Below are 15123 nucleotides of genomic sequence, written 5' to 3'. Positions count from 1 at the left end.
AATCACTATTTTTTAGTTCTTTTTCTTTCTCCCTTTTACAAAAATTCCTTTGTCTTGCAGAATGCTGCACTATAAGCATTTTAACACTTGTTTTGTCTTATAAACTGATGTATTTATTTTTTTATCAAAGTGACATTTTCAGTAAAGAATATTCAATCTCATTATTGAAATATTCTCTCTGTATCTCTGGCTGATTAAATACTGGAACTGGTTTAAGTTTGTGGAATCTCCATGCTGGAGAATATCACAAACTCAGTTGGAAAAGCCTCTTGCAATTTGATCTGACTTCGAAGTTTCATCTACTTTGGATGTTGACTCTGCTTTAAGCAAGGGCTTGGACCAGGTAGGCATCCCCTTCAACCATATTATGTTGTGGTTTTATGGAGAGCTGCATTGGGTCAGCTGCAGACAGTCTTGAGAACATAACCACACAATGCGGATGTGTGAGGTGACCAGGTCAGCACTGAAATGTATGAGTTTTGTCTTTTCCTGTCTCTGTGACCTCTTCAGAATCCCCTTAACGTTGCCTGAGAAGACTTTCCCAAATTTCCTGATGTTTTATTTTGTTCCGCATTCTTCCTAGTGTAAGAAATGATAGCTGCAGGGCAAACTGCATCAGCTGACTGTGACCTGTGAAGTAAGGTATTGCAAGGTCTTTGTTGCTTTCCAACTCCCTCTGGATTTTCTTTCCTCCTGCAAGCATACAAATAATTCCACATATCTGTCATTTGATCTATGCCCTGAGGAAACAGAGCCATATAGTTAAGAGCAAAATACACTACAGGAAATCGTAGGGTTTTAAGCAATTTTGAACCATGATTGCTGTATTCTAGCCTGGTTTTCCCTCTGTGAAATGATGCCTTTTTAAAACAATTTACCCTTCCACCTCAAAAAGTGAAATTTGATCTGACACCAAGGGAACAGCACAAATGGTTAAATTATTGGCAAGTTGTAGCAGTGGTGTCTGTGCTCGGGAGAAACCGTGTGCATGGGTGTATGCACTGCTGAGAAGCAACTCTCAGGAGAGTTACGGTGCATGCACCGAGTACTGCCAGCCTGTTTAGTGAATTTGCTTCTGCAGTCACTAGGTGCTCTGAGAGAGAGGGAACAAAGTCCTAGAACTGCCTCCTTGTGCATAAGGTTGTTTCTGTGTAGGAGATGCATTCTCACAGTATTTCAGCCACCCACTTCAACCCTCTGAGAAAAAAATCAACTCTAATTTTCCCATTCCATTTATACGTAATGCACTGTGTAGGATACCAAGTGGTTATGTTGCTAAGAGCCCTATTTGTATTATGCTCGGTACTAATTTCAGGTAAGACTTTGAAGAACTGAGGAAGCTGATCTTTCACAATACCATAAGCTAAAATTATGCTTATTTCCAAATAAATATAAAGGAAAAACACGAAGGTTGTTTTATGATGGAATAATACTTTCCAAGTTTGTGGGAAATTTATTCCCAACGCTGCAACATTTTAAAAAAAAAATCATACATTTTAATTAGGTTGAATCAAATATTTTATATGCTAATAAAAATAAATGAACATAAATCTGCCATAATTTCATTTGCCTATTTTTTTCTATTCATTATTTCTACTGATTTTGTATTGCTTATATTTATACAATGTGTTGCATTTTTTCTATATGTAGCCAGCATTAGATGACTAATTTCAATTTTTTCAATTCAATTAATTTCAACAGACTTCTGAACTAGATGCTCGTTTCACAATTTGTTTTCACATTTCATAACATAAAAACATCCCATCAAAACCGTTAAAATAATAAATGATTGTTAAAATAATTTTATTGTTAAAATCATAATATATCTTTACAAGAATCTGCCTTGTATGTTACAAAACTGTAAATCATTTCAGCCTAGAGATCTGCACAGAAAGAAGAAAATACCCATACTTGTCTGAACATCCTTTTTGTCACAGCTCTACAGAGTTACTGATAATTTTTTATTTCTCTGCAGTGCTGTGACTTCTCCATATGGTTTAACTGAGCACTGTCAGAAGTGTTCTCATCAAAGAGTTTAGGAGGAATCTGATGTTCAAGTAATTTGTCTGTGCAAGTTTATTGCCACAGAGGCATGAGTCCATGCATTGCAAAATCTCTTTTGGGCGTTTCCATGTTTGTAATGTAAAAGAATGTTCTCAAAACTAAAAGTTAAAGCACACTTGGGAAAATATTTGGATTTTTCTAATGCCATAGGCACCACCTTTCTTCTGGTATAATGATGAATTCTCTGTAAACACAGAGCAGTGGAGATCCACATTAGCTCATATTCTGCAGCAAAAATATACTGGAAGCCAAAATAAAAATAAAGTCATTAAAATGAAGGAAAGTCCATGTGTCATGGATATTAAAAATATAACCTAACTTTTAAGCAGGGAAAAACCATGTATGACAACCTGTAAAGCTTTAGTGTTTAAACAAAACTGGAGACTAGCAGTGTCACAAATTAATATAAAATACCTGTGATCATAGTTAGCGAGTCCTCTCTGACCTATTGGACCTCTGACTCTTAATGGACCTTACATATTTGATAAGCTGTAAAGAATGGACAATTATGTGTGAACAATTATGTTATGTGTGTTCTCAAAGTGGATTTAAAAACAAAAAAAGACAAAAAATGCATCAGAGGTCTCTTCACAGTGACTGTTGCATTGCTTCCAATATTCCAGATGGAAGAAGCTGTTACTAAAATTTGAAATAAGCAATGCTCTGACATATATATATATATTTTTTCTTCCACAGATTAAGATGCTTGGTGAAGCAACTGGAGAAAGGTGACATCAATGTGGTGGATTTAAAAAAGAACATTGAATATGCAGCATCTGTGCTGGAGGCAGTTTATATTGATGAAACCAGGTGAGTCTGACATGAATAAAATCATAGAATGGTTTGAGTTGGAAAGGACATCACAGATCACATAGTTCCAGCCTCCCTGCTACGGCAGGGCTGCCCCCACCAGCTCAACTGCCCAGAGCCCCATTCCATTTGGCCTTGAACGCCTCCAGAGATGGGACACCCACAGATTCTCTGGGCAGCTGTGCCAGTGTCTCACCGCCCTCTGAGTAAAGAATTTCTACCTTATATCTAACCTAAACCTCCCCTCTTTTAGTTTAAAAAAGGAAGAGCAGTTGGGAGTTACATTTTACAAATCTAGTCTTTGCATGCAGTTGTAAATGTTATGAAATGAAGATCTCTGCAAATCAGAATAATGGGTAGCTTTTAGATTTTTTAGTGACAAGGTTAAAGCACTTAAGATTCCAAAGATCAGGTGTAACCATCATCTGGAGGATTTGCTTAGTTTCTGTCATCTTTGCTTGCCAGATGTTGACGGTATAAAGTCATAAGAAATTTCTGAATGATGGATGATGGATCACACAATGATAATCATACTGAGGACTATGTAACGAAAAAAATGAGCTGTTTGGAAATGAAATGCTCACAGATATGAGTCAGGGTATTATAATCTGGCCACTAACACATAAGTTAACGAAAAGTTGTGATTTATTTTATAGTATTTAATTATTTGTTTGTGTTTATCGTTACTGGCAGTATTAATGGCAGTCATCTTAAATGTGGGTTGACTTCAATGAAATTGGAACTTCTAAGTAAAAGTTCTTCCTGAAAACATTTTAAGATATGTAATATAATTGATGCTAACTAGCTAATTTACAATTTTATTTCAACATGCTTTTTTTTTTTTTTTTTTTTTTTTTAAAGCAGAATGTTCTTGTAAAACAGTCTGCCAAACCCTCTTCAGTACTGCTGGAGCATGCATGCTATGTCTAGTCTCAGTCCCTTCTGACATTTAGGAAGTCTGCCATCTACTAATTATTGCACAGACCTAGCTATCTCATCCTCTCTTTCTTCTTGGAAGTCTGCAAATGTGATACAGTGCATAAACTGCAGCTCTAACTTCTTCCAGTTTCCTTTCCTTTAATGTGTGTGATTCACACACCAAACCTTGCTGGTTTGTAATTAGGAGCATCAACTATTAGGCAATAGAAAGCATAAACATTTGCAAACAGAAGGATGAAAACAATAGCAAATTTGGTACCAATGCTCTGCTTTTCCCCAGATTATAATACAGACTGGGCTAGCAAAATCACTTCTGCTGGTGTCCTGCTCTTAGAGTTAATGCCTGTCCAATTCTGTAAAAGACGATAAAACTGTGGTAAGAGAGACTTCCGGAGCAGCTGAGTCGTAGTTAATTCCATTTATGTACCACTACGAATATAATTATTTCAGTTTTGCTGATTGATTTAAGTTAATCAAGCTTCCTTTGTATTGTATTGTATCAAGGACTGGTTTGTGCATTTAAAATAGTTTGAAGTTAAAGTGATAAAATTTCTTAGGGAGATGTACAAAGAAATGATTGACACACTTCTCTTCAAGCGTATATTACCCTAATAGCACCATAACATTTTATTTTCCAGTAATAGTTCTAAATGTAAATTCTGTTGACACAGTTCAAGTTCTCAAGAAGCTTTGGAAAATCTGGGTCCTCGCCTCTGCATCGTGCAATACCCTAAAATCATCAGTGAACAGAACTTCACGTATTTTGCATGAACAACCATGGAGCTGTGTCATAGCTGCACAGTCAGTTGGGAGCAAGGATGTAATTACTCCTTCCATGCACCTCCCAGGCACTGTGATTAAGTGGGTACAGTACTCATAGCTCTTTCTGAGTAGTAGCACCAAGACTGTGAAAAATTTTTGTTTCTAAAATAAGGCCTTTATTGAAACAAATAGTATCATTATAATGAGGAACCCAGTCTTTCTAGCTCCGTGTGGGAGTATCAAGAAAAGTAACAGAAATTTCATATGCAGAGAAATCTGGTACACCTGAAAATGCTTAGATTTCAGCAGCAGCAGGTGCATTATTTTCACTGTAAGAAACTCTTTAAATAAGTTTATTGCCCTCATAGGTCTCAGTAGCAGGATTATTAAACTGCCCAAATGAAAATAAATATACTTAGCTTTATAGTGGTCTAGAAGATTTTTGTCATTCTCAGGCTATTTTCTTAACCTTAGGAGCATTATGATCTCATAATGGTGATTATTCAGATGTTTTCAAAAAAAAATCATGATGTTTGGGGAAGACCACAGGATGTCCAACCTTCATCCTGTGCCCACTAAGCCATGTCCCTCCTTGCACATCTACCCTTTTCTTGAGCACCGCTAGGGATGGTGACTTCACCACCTCTGAGCAGCTCATTCCAATACCTCATCACTCTTTCTGAGAAGAAATTTTTCCTGATACCTAGCTTGAAATCTTATTTATGAATTGCATTCCATATTTTGCGTAACAATATGATTTTTCATTATAATAAGTCATAAAGGAAATTAATTAAAACTGAGACAGATGTCTAGTTTTGTTGTAACTCACTGAATACTTCTCCAACACAACTGCAAACTGAGCTGATAGACATACTATTTTTTGTTATTATTTTCTCTCTCTATATATATACATTAAGCATATGGATTATGTATTTCTTCCCATAGGAAATTCCTTCCTACAGCTATTTTTCTGAAGTATTATGATGTAAAGGAATTTTCCTTGCCCATGCTACTTATGGCATGAGTAACAGTTAAAAATGAAGTAACTTTAATGAAACCAATTCTTCAAATTTTATTCTCCTATTTTTAGTGTTTAGTACTTTATATTCCATATTGTCTGTTTTGGTTTATAGTTTCTGAATTTATTTTCCGTTTCTGGACTAATACAATTAGATTCAGATTTAGAATGGTGCATTGTTTGGACCTTCTGTTAAGTGTATGGTAAGAATACAGGCTGAGTTTCCACTTTTGTGAAGTATTGTGAAATTCTAAAATATTTAAAATATTATCTGTACTACTGTTTTAAATTTTGACACTTTCCCATCTAAAAAAAAAAATAATCCTGAGATTTGATGTACAATATAGAAAATGCAATGATGTCTCCTTGTCCAAAGTATTGCAGGTTTAGGACAAAAGGTTCAGTACAGAGCACTCAACTCACATTAAAAGAGCCATATTTTGTGTTTTACTAAACCACTGCTTACATATCCAAGAAGACCTCAGCTTCAACCAGGCACTAAAACTGGATCCTGTCTGTGATGTTTTCTTCCTCCCCCATTTTCTGGGAGACAAAACTCAATACCAGTTGACAGAGAGCCCTCTAAAGTATCTCAATAGTCACATTAGGAATAGCAGTGAACAGAGAGAGATTTGATTTACTTTGATTGAAAGGCCTTTCAATTCTATAAAGTTGTATGTGGACATGCAAATATGTGCAAGCTGGCAGCACCTTAAGTTTTCATTTAGCATACAACCATCAGCTTGAAATGGACTATAGAATTCCAACCCTTTAGCTGAGTAAGGAGCTCCTTTCTCAGGTCCTCTTACTTGCTTCTCTGCTGTTCTGTTGCTCTCTGCTGTGGCCTCTGATCTGAGGATAATGTAGCATTTTTAAAAACTGGGTACACATATCCATACAAGCTCTTCCTAAAAATATATGTAGTTGGGTTGGTGAAAAGGCAGAGAGGTAACACAGCAGGTTTTAATTACAGTGTTCTGAGAACAGACTCCTTTGGAACTAGCCAGATAGTAGAAATAGCATCCCCAAATTATGAAAAATTGATTTGGGGTAGTGATTTTCAGTATGCTGTATGAAAGATTCTGAGCTGACGGGAAGTTGGAAAATGGAGAGAAGTCAGATATATGTAAGTGCTGCTTTTCTCTGAGCTTAATTATCTGTGGCCCCATGTTAATTAACAAGCTTCTTTATCAAACACTTTTTAGGACTGCTGCATCTGTCAGTACTGCATAACTGTAAGGCACACGAGACACTTCCTTGAAAGAAAACTAGCACTTTGGTCACTGGAGCGGAGGCTCAGTGTCAGCTAAAAATAATCAGTGAACCTCTCACTGTTCCAGCCCCTCAGCAGATCTCTGTGGAAGAAGTTCAGACTTACTCAATAGGTGTTATAAATAATTCTGACAAGCCTTGCAGAATTTTCTCCGTTTGTACCTGACACTTGGCTTGAGGTAGTGGAAGAAGGATTTTTAGAGTTGAACAGGAAATAAATACAGCCTGATAATCCAGTGAGGACAGCTGTTCCGTTCCTTGTAAACACAGCTCTTCATTTGTGGTAAGTGAGAAGAAAATAAGTCAAGTAAAATGTAGATGGAAATGACAAAATTAAGAGAAAAAAAAGCATTTGAAAGCCAAAAACCCTGAAAATTTAAACTTACTGTGGAAAATGTTTTTAAGTTGTTCTGGATAAAGTCAGAATTTTTTGTTCCTATTAAAAGTTTTATTTTTACACTTCATGTGCTTTAATATTTTACAAAATAGACTTGATTTCAGGAAGATATTTATCTGTGTTTTTTCAATTCCATGCATAGATATGACTGGTTTTATACTGTAAAATACCCTTCTAAAAGACTTCAGTCTTTTGAAAATTTCTAACTTAGATGAGTTCATATTTCAGTAATATGCGAATGAGATGTGTTTTATATAGCTAGCAATTGCTTTCAGCATCTTTGTTTGAGTCATCAAGGAAAAATAACATACAAGTCATTGCCACATTCTTGAGGCGGAAAGGAAATCTCATTAAGGGTAAGTGGTGTTGTAATAATACGTGTCATCTGTTTGCATGAGAGATCTGGAAGTGCTGGAGGTATTTAAATGATACCATAAAATAAACACAGCAGTCTTGTTGAGGAAAAACCCCTTATTTAAAAATGTTTGCATTCAGATATGCATAAACTTAGTGAAACAGGAGGTCATTAAACCCAGTCTTTGTGTCTGCAGCTGTTCTATACACCTAGGACCATAATGAATTTCCAGTGCACTGCTCCGGTAACACACCAAGTATTTCTGCTGCTGCCAACCTTAAAGCAGGGAAAAACGCTAAACAGTGACTGTGCCACTTGCAAGAGTTAGAGTGAACAACATCACCAAACATCTACGTGTCCTCTGAAAACACACCACAGAAATATTTATGATGGGGACACACACCTGTATATCTGTCATGTGGAATCTAAAGAGAGGAGAGGAGAGGAGCCTAGTTTTGGCTAGTTGCTGTTGCTCACAGAGCTCTCTGTGATGAGACCATGAATGGAGCATAGCAGCAGCCCAGTAACTCAGTGGCATTCTCCCCCACCTCCTGGAGATTCCAAGGTGAGGAACAGTGAGTGTAGCACAGCTTTGGTTGCGTTTGCAAGCAGGAAGAGGCTGTTGCCTGTTCTCAGTACTGCAACAGACTGAGCCCATAGCAGCTGCTCTGTCTGAGACTAGTAATTAATATTTCCCAAAATGAATGACTTGGATACTTATTTGAAACCCTTGTGTCTTTTTTCACTTTGTTGTAGCCATTGATATGGATTTAGCAGCTGCTAAATGCTAAAAGAATGAAAGTCAGAGAAGGCTCCATCTTATGCATTTCTTTATTATTTCATTTTCACAAGTTGTACTTCACATTAGCGTTAAAAGGCTCTAAGCTACCACTAAATCAGCTTAGAGCAGCTGCTGCTTAGCATCTCACAGCAGGAGCTGGTTGCTTGACATTACAGGGCTGTTTGCCTTCCAGTCCCACTCACAGGTAGCGTACCAAATCCAGCTGACTTTGTGAATTGTAATCAGTCTACTGTTACATGGCGAAAACAAGAGGAATAAGATGTCCTATTTGGTAATTATTTGCCAGATGAAAAAAACTGGACTTTATGACTCCTGTGTGAGATTACTTAGTGGAGGGGAAATTGAAAGGGACAGTTATTTAAACGTGAAGTTAAATCAGAGTCTTAAGTACTCATGATCCAACCAGCTTGCTATGAGTGTGTATTGCTGTCCTCTGTATCCAGTCCGTCATTAAATATACATTGCTTTGTCATTAATAAATATGTCATATGAAGAAAATTATTCAGTTCACCTATTAAGTGATTCTAGAAGTGATATTTAGAAATCACTGAGAAAAAAAGCTTATTTTGCTGAGAGTAATTCAGTGCATTCCAGCTGTGTAAAATTTAAAATAAACCTCCAAAGGCTTTTGTACTAAACCAAAAGCTTTTCTGAAAGGGAAACTTAAAATAGCATCAAAATTATGTATACGTGTAAGATCGAAAGTTATTGACAATCTGTTAACTTTGACTAAAATTCTGCAGATCGGTTCAGCCATTTAATAAATGGCCTGACTACATTTTCAGAAAGTTATTGAATGTTTATATCTCAAAGTGATTGATGTCAATTTATTTGAGAGTCATGCCCTGCAATAGGCCCTGTTCTACAGAGCTTCTGGAATTAAAGCAATTGATCAAAAACAGGAAAATATATAAAGTAACAGATATACTCCTGAAAAATTCTATTTTTATAAATAATGGATATCATGAGCTGAATTTTAAGACTATTTGTTGTCTAGGTCTGCATTTCTGTATAGAAAAGCAAGTTGAAAGGCAGTACCTATCAAATATTAAATATTTCCAGTGATGATGGCCCTTCACCCATTAGTTTTCTGCTTTCATAATGTATTTCATCCAGTCTTTGGCATTTGCTGTAATTAATTAATAGTTAATTAATTTGAAGTTCTAAATCTGAGGACAAGTTTTTTGAAGAATATGCTAAATTTTTTAAGTGTTGATTAGTTCATTACTTATTTAGAAAGACTTTTATATACCTATAATAAATGGACCACAGTCATTTTTGCTGTTTGCTTAATCTTCACTAGTGCCTAAGTTAATCTTTTACTGAAAGTGGAAATTGTACTGTCCTATGAGGATGTAAATATTGATTAAAGATATTGATTCATGCTCATTCATGAAGATAGTGAGACACAAATAATTAGGAAAAATGTAAATCGTCTATTTGGGCTATAAATTCTTTGCCTTCTGTTTCCAGACCTAGAAGAGGAGTTTGGTCAATTTACTGGCTAGGTCATTAGCTTGATTAATTAGTAAAGAGCTAATACTTCCTTCTCTCATCCTTTCCCTGGATCACATAATGCTCATCTGTGTTCTTTGAAATCTTTCGCCATCTCAGTTAAGTAAAATGACTGATTGGCACTGGTGTGTTTTTTTTTCCTCCTCAGCTATTATCTAATTTTTCTTTTTTTCATTTGCTTTTCCATCTTTTCCTCCATGGTACATTTGATATATTCCTAAGGGAAAAGAAATATACTTCTGACTCGCCCATTACTATATTTAAAATTCTGATTAAATGAAAAAAGAGCTAGAAATGATCACTGCTTAAATTTTGAAGAATTACTTTTGATAGAAAAACACAGTACTATGACAAGAAAATCAGGTTATTAGTTACTATGGCTGCAGTGTTAATTGACTGCTAAGCTGAAATGCCATGGGCCATATCTTACATATTCCCACAACTGTCAATGGGAGCTCCACTCATGGAATGAATAGAATTAAATAACCTAAGCCTCCCCCTCTTCTTCCCACACATCTCCCTTCCACATATTGCATCTACTTAATAGGCTAATGATATATGGGCAAAATAAGTGTATGTAACCCTAAAATCCTGACTTTATGTTGAAGAAAAAGTACTTTCTGTGGCACACATTTTGTTAGAGCATTTTTCTTCATTGTCACGAGCGACCTGTAAAGAGTGTGCGGTGACCAGATTTGCAAATCCCCCTTGTTAGGTTAAGGTGAAACGATACTCAAGGTCCAAACACAGTCATCAGTTTTAATGAGAATCTCTGTACTACAATTATCTTAAAAGCATCAGCACTCTTACAACTATATCTGTCTAAGCTGTGCAGCTAAACCATGTGATTTTATAAGAAATTCGAATAAACCTTGTATTACCTACCAACTTTACAAGGGAAAAAGAAAGGAGAGAGATGGAGGGTGGAGTGCGGAGAGAGGGACAGAGTGAGAGACAGACAGACAAAGAGAAGACCAGTCTAGGTTCCAGTGTTTGTCCAGCCGACAGGGAGGTCCTCAGTCTTTGAGAGTGCTTGTCTAGAAGCTTCCAAGTATTGAAGTCTCAAAGCCCTCCAGAACTTCTCTTAGGCTTCCTTTCAGGTGGGGTTTGCCATCACAAGTTTGTCAGTAAGTTCGCAACAAGTTTGCAATAGAGAAGTTTGCAGCCTAAACTGCTGCAAATGGCAGTTTGGGACAGAGCAAGGCTGTCCTGTCTTCTGTGGTTGCACAGAAGCAATATGATCATAAGCTTTCTGGAAGAGCCAGCCTTTGTTTCTGTTAAGTTTCGATCAACAGAAGTGACAGTAAGAGGCACAGATGTGTAGGAAAATGGGCTTGATCATCTTCTTGGTATGTTCACTTCAATGATTTACATGCTTAGAATTCAAAATGCTTCAACACAAAACCAATATCTGTGTCAAAAAAAAAAAAAAAAGCATCAAAATCAAAACCTCATCCTAGCTGTATGTAAAAGCTAATTTTTGCTACTTATAGTCACAGATCACAGAATCACAGAATCACAGAATCACCCGGGTTGGAAGGGACCCCAAGGATCATGTAGTTCCAACCCCCCTGCCTAGCAGGGCCACCAAACATACACATTCAGATCAGGTTGCCCAGGACCCCGTCCAGCCTGGCCTTAAACACGTCCAAGGACGGGGCATCCACAACCTCCCTGGGCAGCCCGTTCCAGGGCCTAACCACTCTCCTAGTAAAGAACTTCCCCCTAACATCTAACCTAAATCTTCCCTCCTTCAACTTAAAACCATTTCCCCTAGTCCTGCTGTTGTCAGCCCTTTTGAAGAGTTTACTCCCCTCCTGGGTGTAGGTTCCCTTCAGGTACTGATAGGCTGCAATGAGGTCACCCCGCAGCCTTCTCTTCTCCAGGCTGAACAAGCCCAACTCCCTCAGCCTGTCCTCATAGGGGAATATGTGATGAAATGCTTCTTGTTAGTACTTCTTGTTAATATCTGTTATTTCTGATACTTTTGCTGAAAGTTCTTTGTTTTACTTTTAGTAAAATTTATGTGTACATTTTGCAAGTCAGTAAAAATACTGATAGAACAATACGAAGTTCTTATGTCACAAGGCAGACATTTGTGAAACACATACATTGTATACACATCAATCAACACTCAAAGTGTTTTCATATCAGTAAATAAAAGATGAACAATTGAATATGTATTTTGCAGAATCTGCAAAATGGAATATGTATGCTATCCACACCTGTGGAAATATAATGGATTTCTTATAGATACTCATAGTTTCTTTTTTAGTCAAAGTGAATGAACGTAAGTAGACAAAAATAACAAACCAAGAAATCAGTTCAGTATTGGTCAATATTGAACAATTTGTGATAATTAAGTGTAGTTTATATACTGCAATATATATCCTAATTTGTTTCTTTCCTGAACAAAATTACCATCAAATTATAGATCTACCTAATCATCCTTTTTTTCTACTTTGTGTAGACCCATATATGAGTCCTGCCCCTCCAATTACTGAATAATGACAATCATTAGTGAATTTGTTCATAGGCCGTTTCTAGCGATGCACATGCCATGAATAATTTTTTGCCTATGTGAACTGTATTATTCAAAAGGTCAGGAAGATGTACAGACTTGCAGAAAATAGGCAATTACCACTCCATGCTTACTCTCCTCAAATGCTGTTTCATTCAAGCTTCTGAAAGAAAGTAATTATCATTGAGAAGTGATTAAGGTATATGTTGAATGTGTTCTAATCCGAGGGATCTGTAGGAGCTGGTACAAAGGACTGTGTTTACAACATCATTCTTTGTTACAATTGCCTTTCTTCCTTACAGGAGTAGGAACCAGAGGCACTTAGCCTGTCACTCTCATAGAACATAGCTCAGTCACCTCTCATTACAAAGGATTGGTGTCATGAAAAAAATCTGGAGTGTTGAAGAAACCAAACAAAAAAATCTTGATTAAATAAATACTTTCTTCAAACTCTGATTTCTCTGTTCAGTCTTCTTAAAGTAATTCCTTTCATTATCATATACAGACTGAATAATCCTCCTGATTTACAAATGAATGTTAAAAAAAGTTAGAGAAACTAGAAACAAGAAGTGTGTCTTGCTAGCCTTAATTCAGATTCCACTGATTGGGGATGTGGTACCCAATTCACATCTACACCAGACTACAGCAAATAGTGTAGTGTTCTTTGTGCTACGCAGAAGATGTGGATTATTCCTGTAGCAGACTCTGCCAATGGTCTTTTTATTGCTGGAATAATTTCTTGTCTTTTGAATAGTTAGAAAAATGTTTTAGAAATTACAAGGCCTATTCCTGTTTATACTACATCAAATGCCAATCCTGAAAAAAAAATTTTTAGAACGATCTGTGCAGGATATTTAATGTATACTTCATATTTATGAAGCATACAGGATATTTAAGAATGGTATTGTTCTAGTAGAGATTTCAGTGGACTATAACAGTTTTTAATTTGGGAAATAAAATCAGTCCATAGCTTTTGACCTCTTGGCAGTCTCAGCCCTGGTTCAGGTTTGCAAGATGATTTCCCCCAGTCCTTTCTTCTGCACAAATCCTTCTCCTCCTCCAGATTAAATTACCCACTTCTGACCAGTTCCCCACTGCCAGAAAAACTGCATCATCCTTGTCTGTTCTGTTCCTCTTGTGTTCTGTGTTTGTAATCTGACAATTTTGTACCCCTAAAAAATAGGAACCACTGTTCTTTCAGAAAGCAGTGTTGTTGTGGGGAGAACTTTATGGATTTCTTTCTTTTTTTTTTTAAGTCCTGGTGGAGAAGTCCCACAAAATGTCCTGCCAACCAGATGAGCTGTTGAAATTGAGAATAGGGCAGATGAGCACAAATACGCGATAAACTCCAGTGTTCTCAAATAATTTATGTAACGTGTCTTGCATCATTTTTCCTACTGAACATCACCCTCTAATCCCTCAGGTAATATTAGATTTATGTGTGGGTTCCTTTGAAGTGTACAGGGCTTTCCTCATCGTCTGTGTTTTTGTTCAGTTCCTCTATTTGCCATAGAAGACATAGAAGACCTAGATTAGGCTAAGGATTTCAAAACAGTGATGAAGAGATATGAATATATGAAGAAAGAGTGCACAAGTAGGAGGAAGAATCAGGAGTTATATATAAGCAATTCACAATCAAAAATACTTTGTCCACAATTGCTTTGTGTCCAATTCATGGAGACCTGCACAGTTTCAGAAAGACATCTCCAGAGAAATAAATATATGTCATCAGATCATGTCTGGAATTCAATTGGTACTAGTTTTAATAGAATGTTTTAAAAGGTTGGCATGCATTGCATATGTTCAAATCATCCTGCCTCTGGAGTTTCTTGAACAATTGATGAAGGAAAACTTATTATGAGAATAAATAGGTGATTTATTTCTAGAAAAACCCCAGAAGACTGAGTGATGTGGGTGAATAATAGCAAGAAAAAAGTGATTCTACTTCTGGTAGATCTGTAGAATTGTAGAATATGACTGTTGAATGTTGACTCTGTTTTAGGAGAATATTGTAGTTTCTTCTAACTAAATCGATCTCTGGTTCTGTTTAAGTGAAGTTCCTTTTAAAGATTTTTTATCCTGCATTAGGTATACATAGCTTTTCTAACCATTTAAATGATTTAAGATCTTGAAGAGTGACTTGTAGTCCAGTTTTTTAATAATATTGTTATGATTTTGTTACCACCCCTTCAATAGGAGTACTGATCTCAAAACAGGAGAAATTCGTTCTCATTACTGCTTTTATAGCAATGGAATAATGCAGTGAACACATATACTGGATGCTCATCGAAACCCATTCACTGTAGAGTTGTTACATAATATAATTTGTTTTGCATGTAAATTTTTGTATCATTTTGGAGGATGGTTTAGATTGATCACTGGTGTTATTTGTTGTACCTCTTTTTCTAGGTGTTCATGTCAGTCACTCTTTTATATGGAAGGATTTTATAACTCATTGTTACATTTCAGTCCACTAAAGCTGTGACATCTTTGTGGAAAACTTTTTACTTACCTTTCCTTGAATATTTTTTTGAGCATCTTATACATTCTAGGATTTGAACAGGGGAAGGAGGGAAGCCACGTGCTGTGCATGCCTTCCTTGAGGCCTTGGTGTGTCTATCAGAGAGGACCTTCGATAATGCACTGAGTTAATTCTACAGACAACATT

The 15123-nt window shown here is 36.4% G+C and overlaps 1 protein-coding gene across 11 annotated transcripts in view; it reads left to right on the top strand.

Annotated features, from left to right (window-relative positions):
- Positions 1-15123, top strand: part of PDE1A (phosphodiesterase 1A) — a 199863-nt gene that overhangs the window by 142472 nt on the left and 42268 nt on the right. For all 11 annotated transcript variants that reach the window (XM_048952855.1, XM_048952858.1, XM_048952859.1 and 8 more), the window contains one exon: positions 2761-2874. In XM_048952855.1, the coding sequence (XP_048808812.1) occupies positions 2761-2874 (114 nt within the window). The remainder of the gene's footprint in view (positions 1-2760; positions 2875-15123) is intronic.

This window comes from Lagopus muta, chromosome 8 (assembly GCF_023343835.1).
Source record: "Lagopus muta isolate bLagMut1 chromosome 8, bLagMut1 primary, whole genome shotgun sequence".
NCBI lineage: Eukaryota > Metazoa > Chordata > Aves > Galliformes > Phasianidae > Lagopus > Lagopus muta.
Note: the sequence above shows the minus strand (reverse complement) of the source record. Positions and strands in the feature narration are given on the sequence as shown.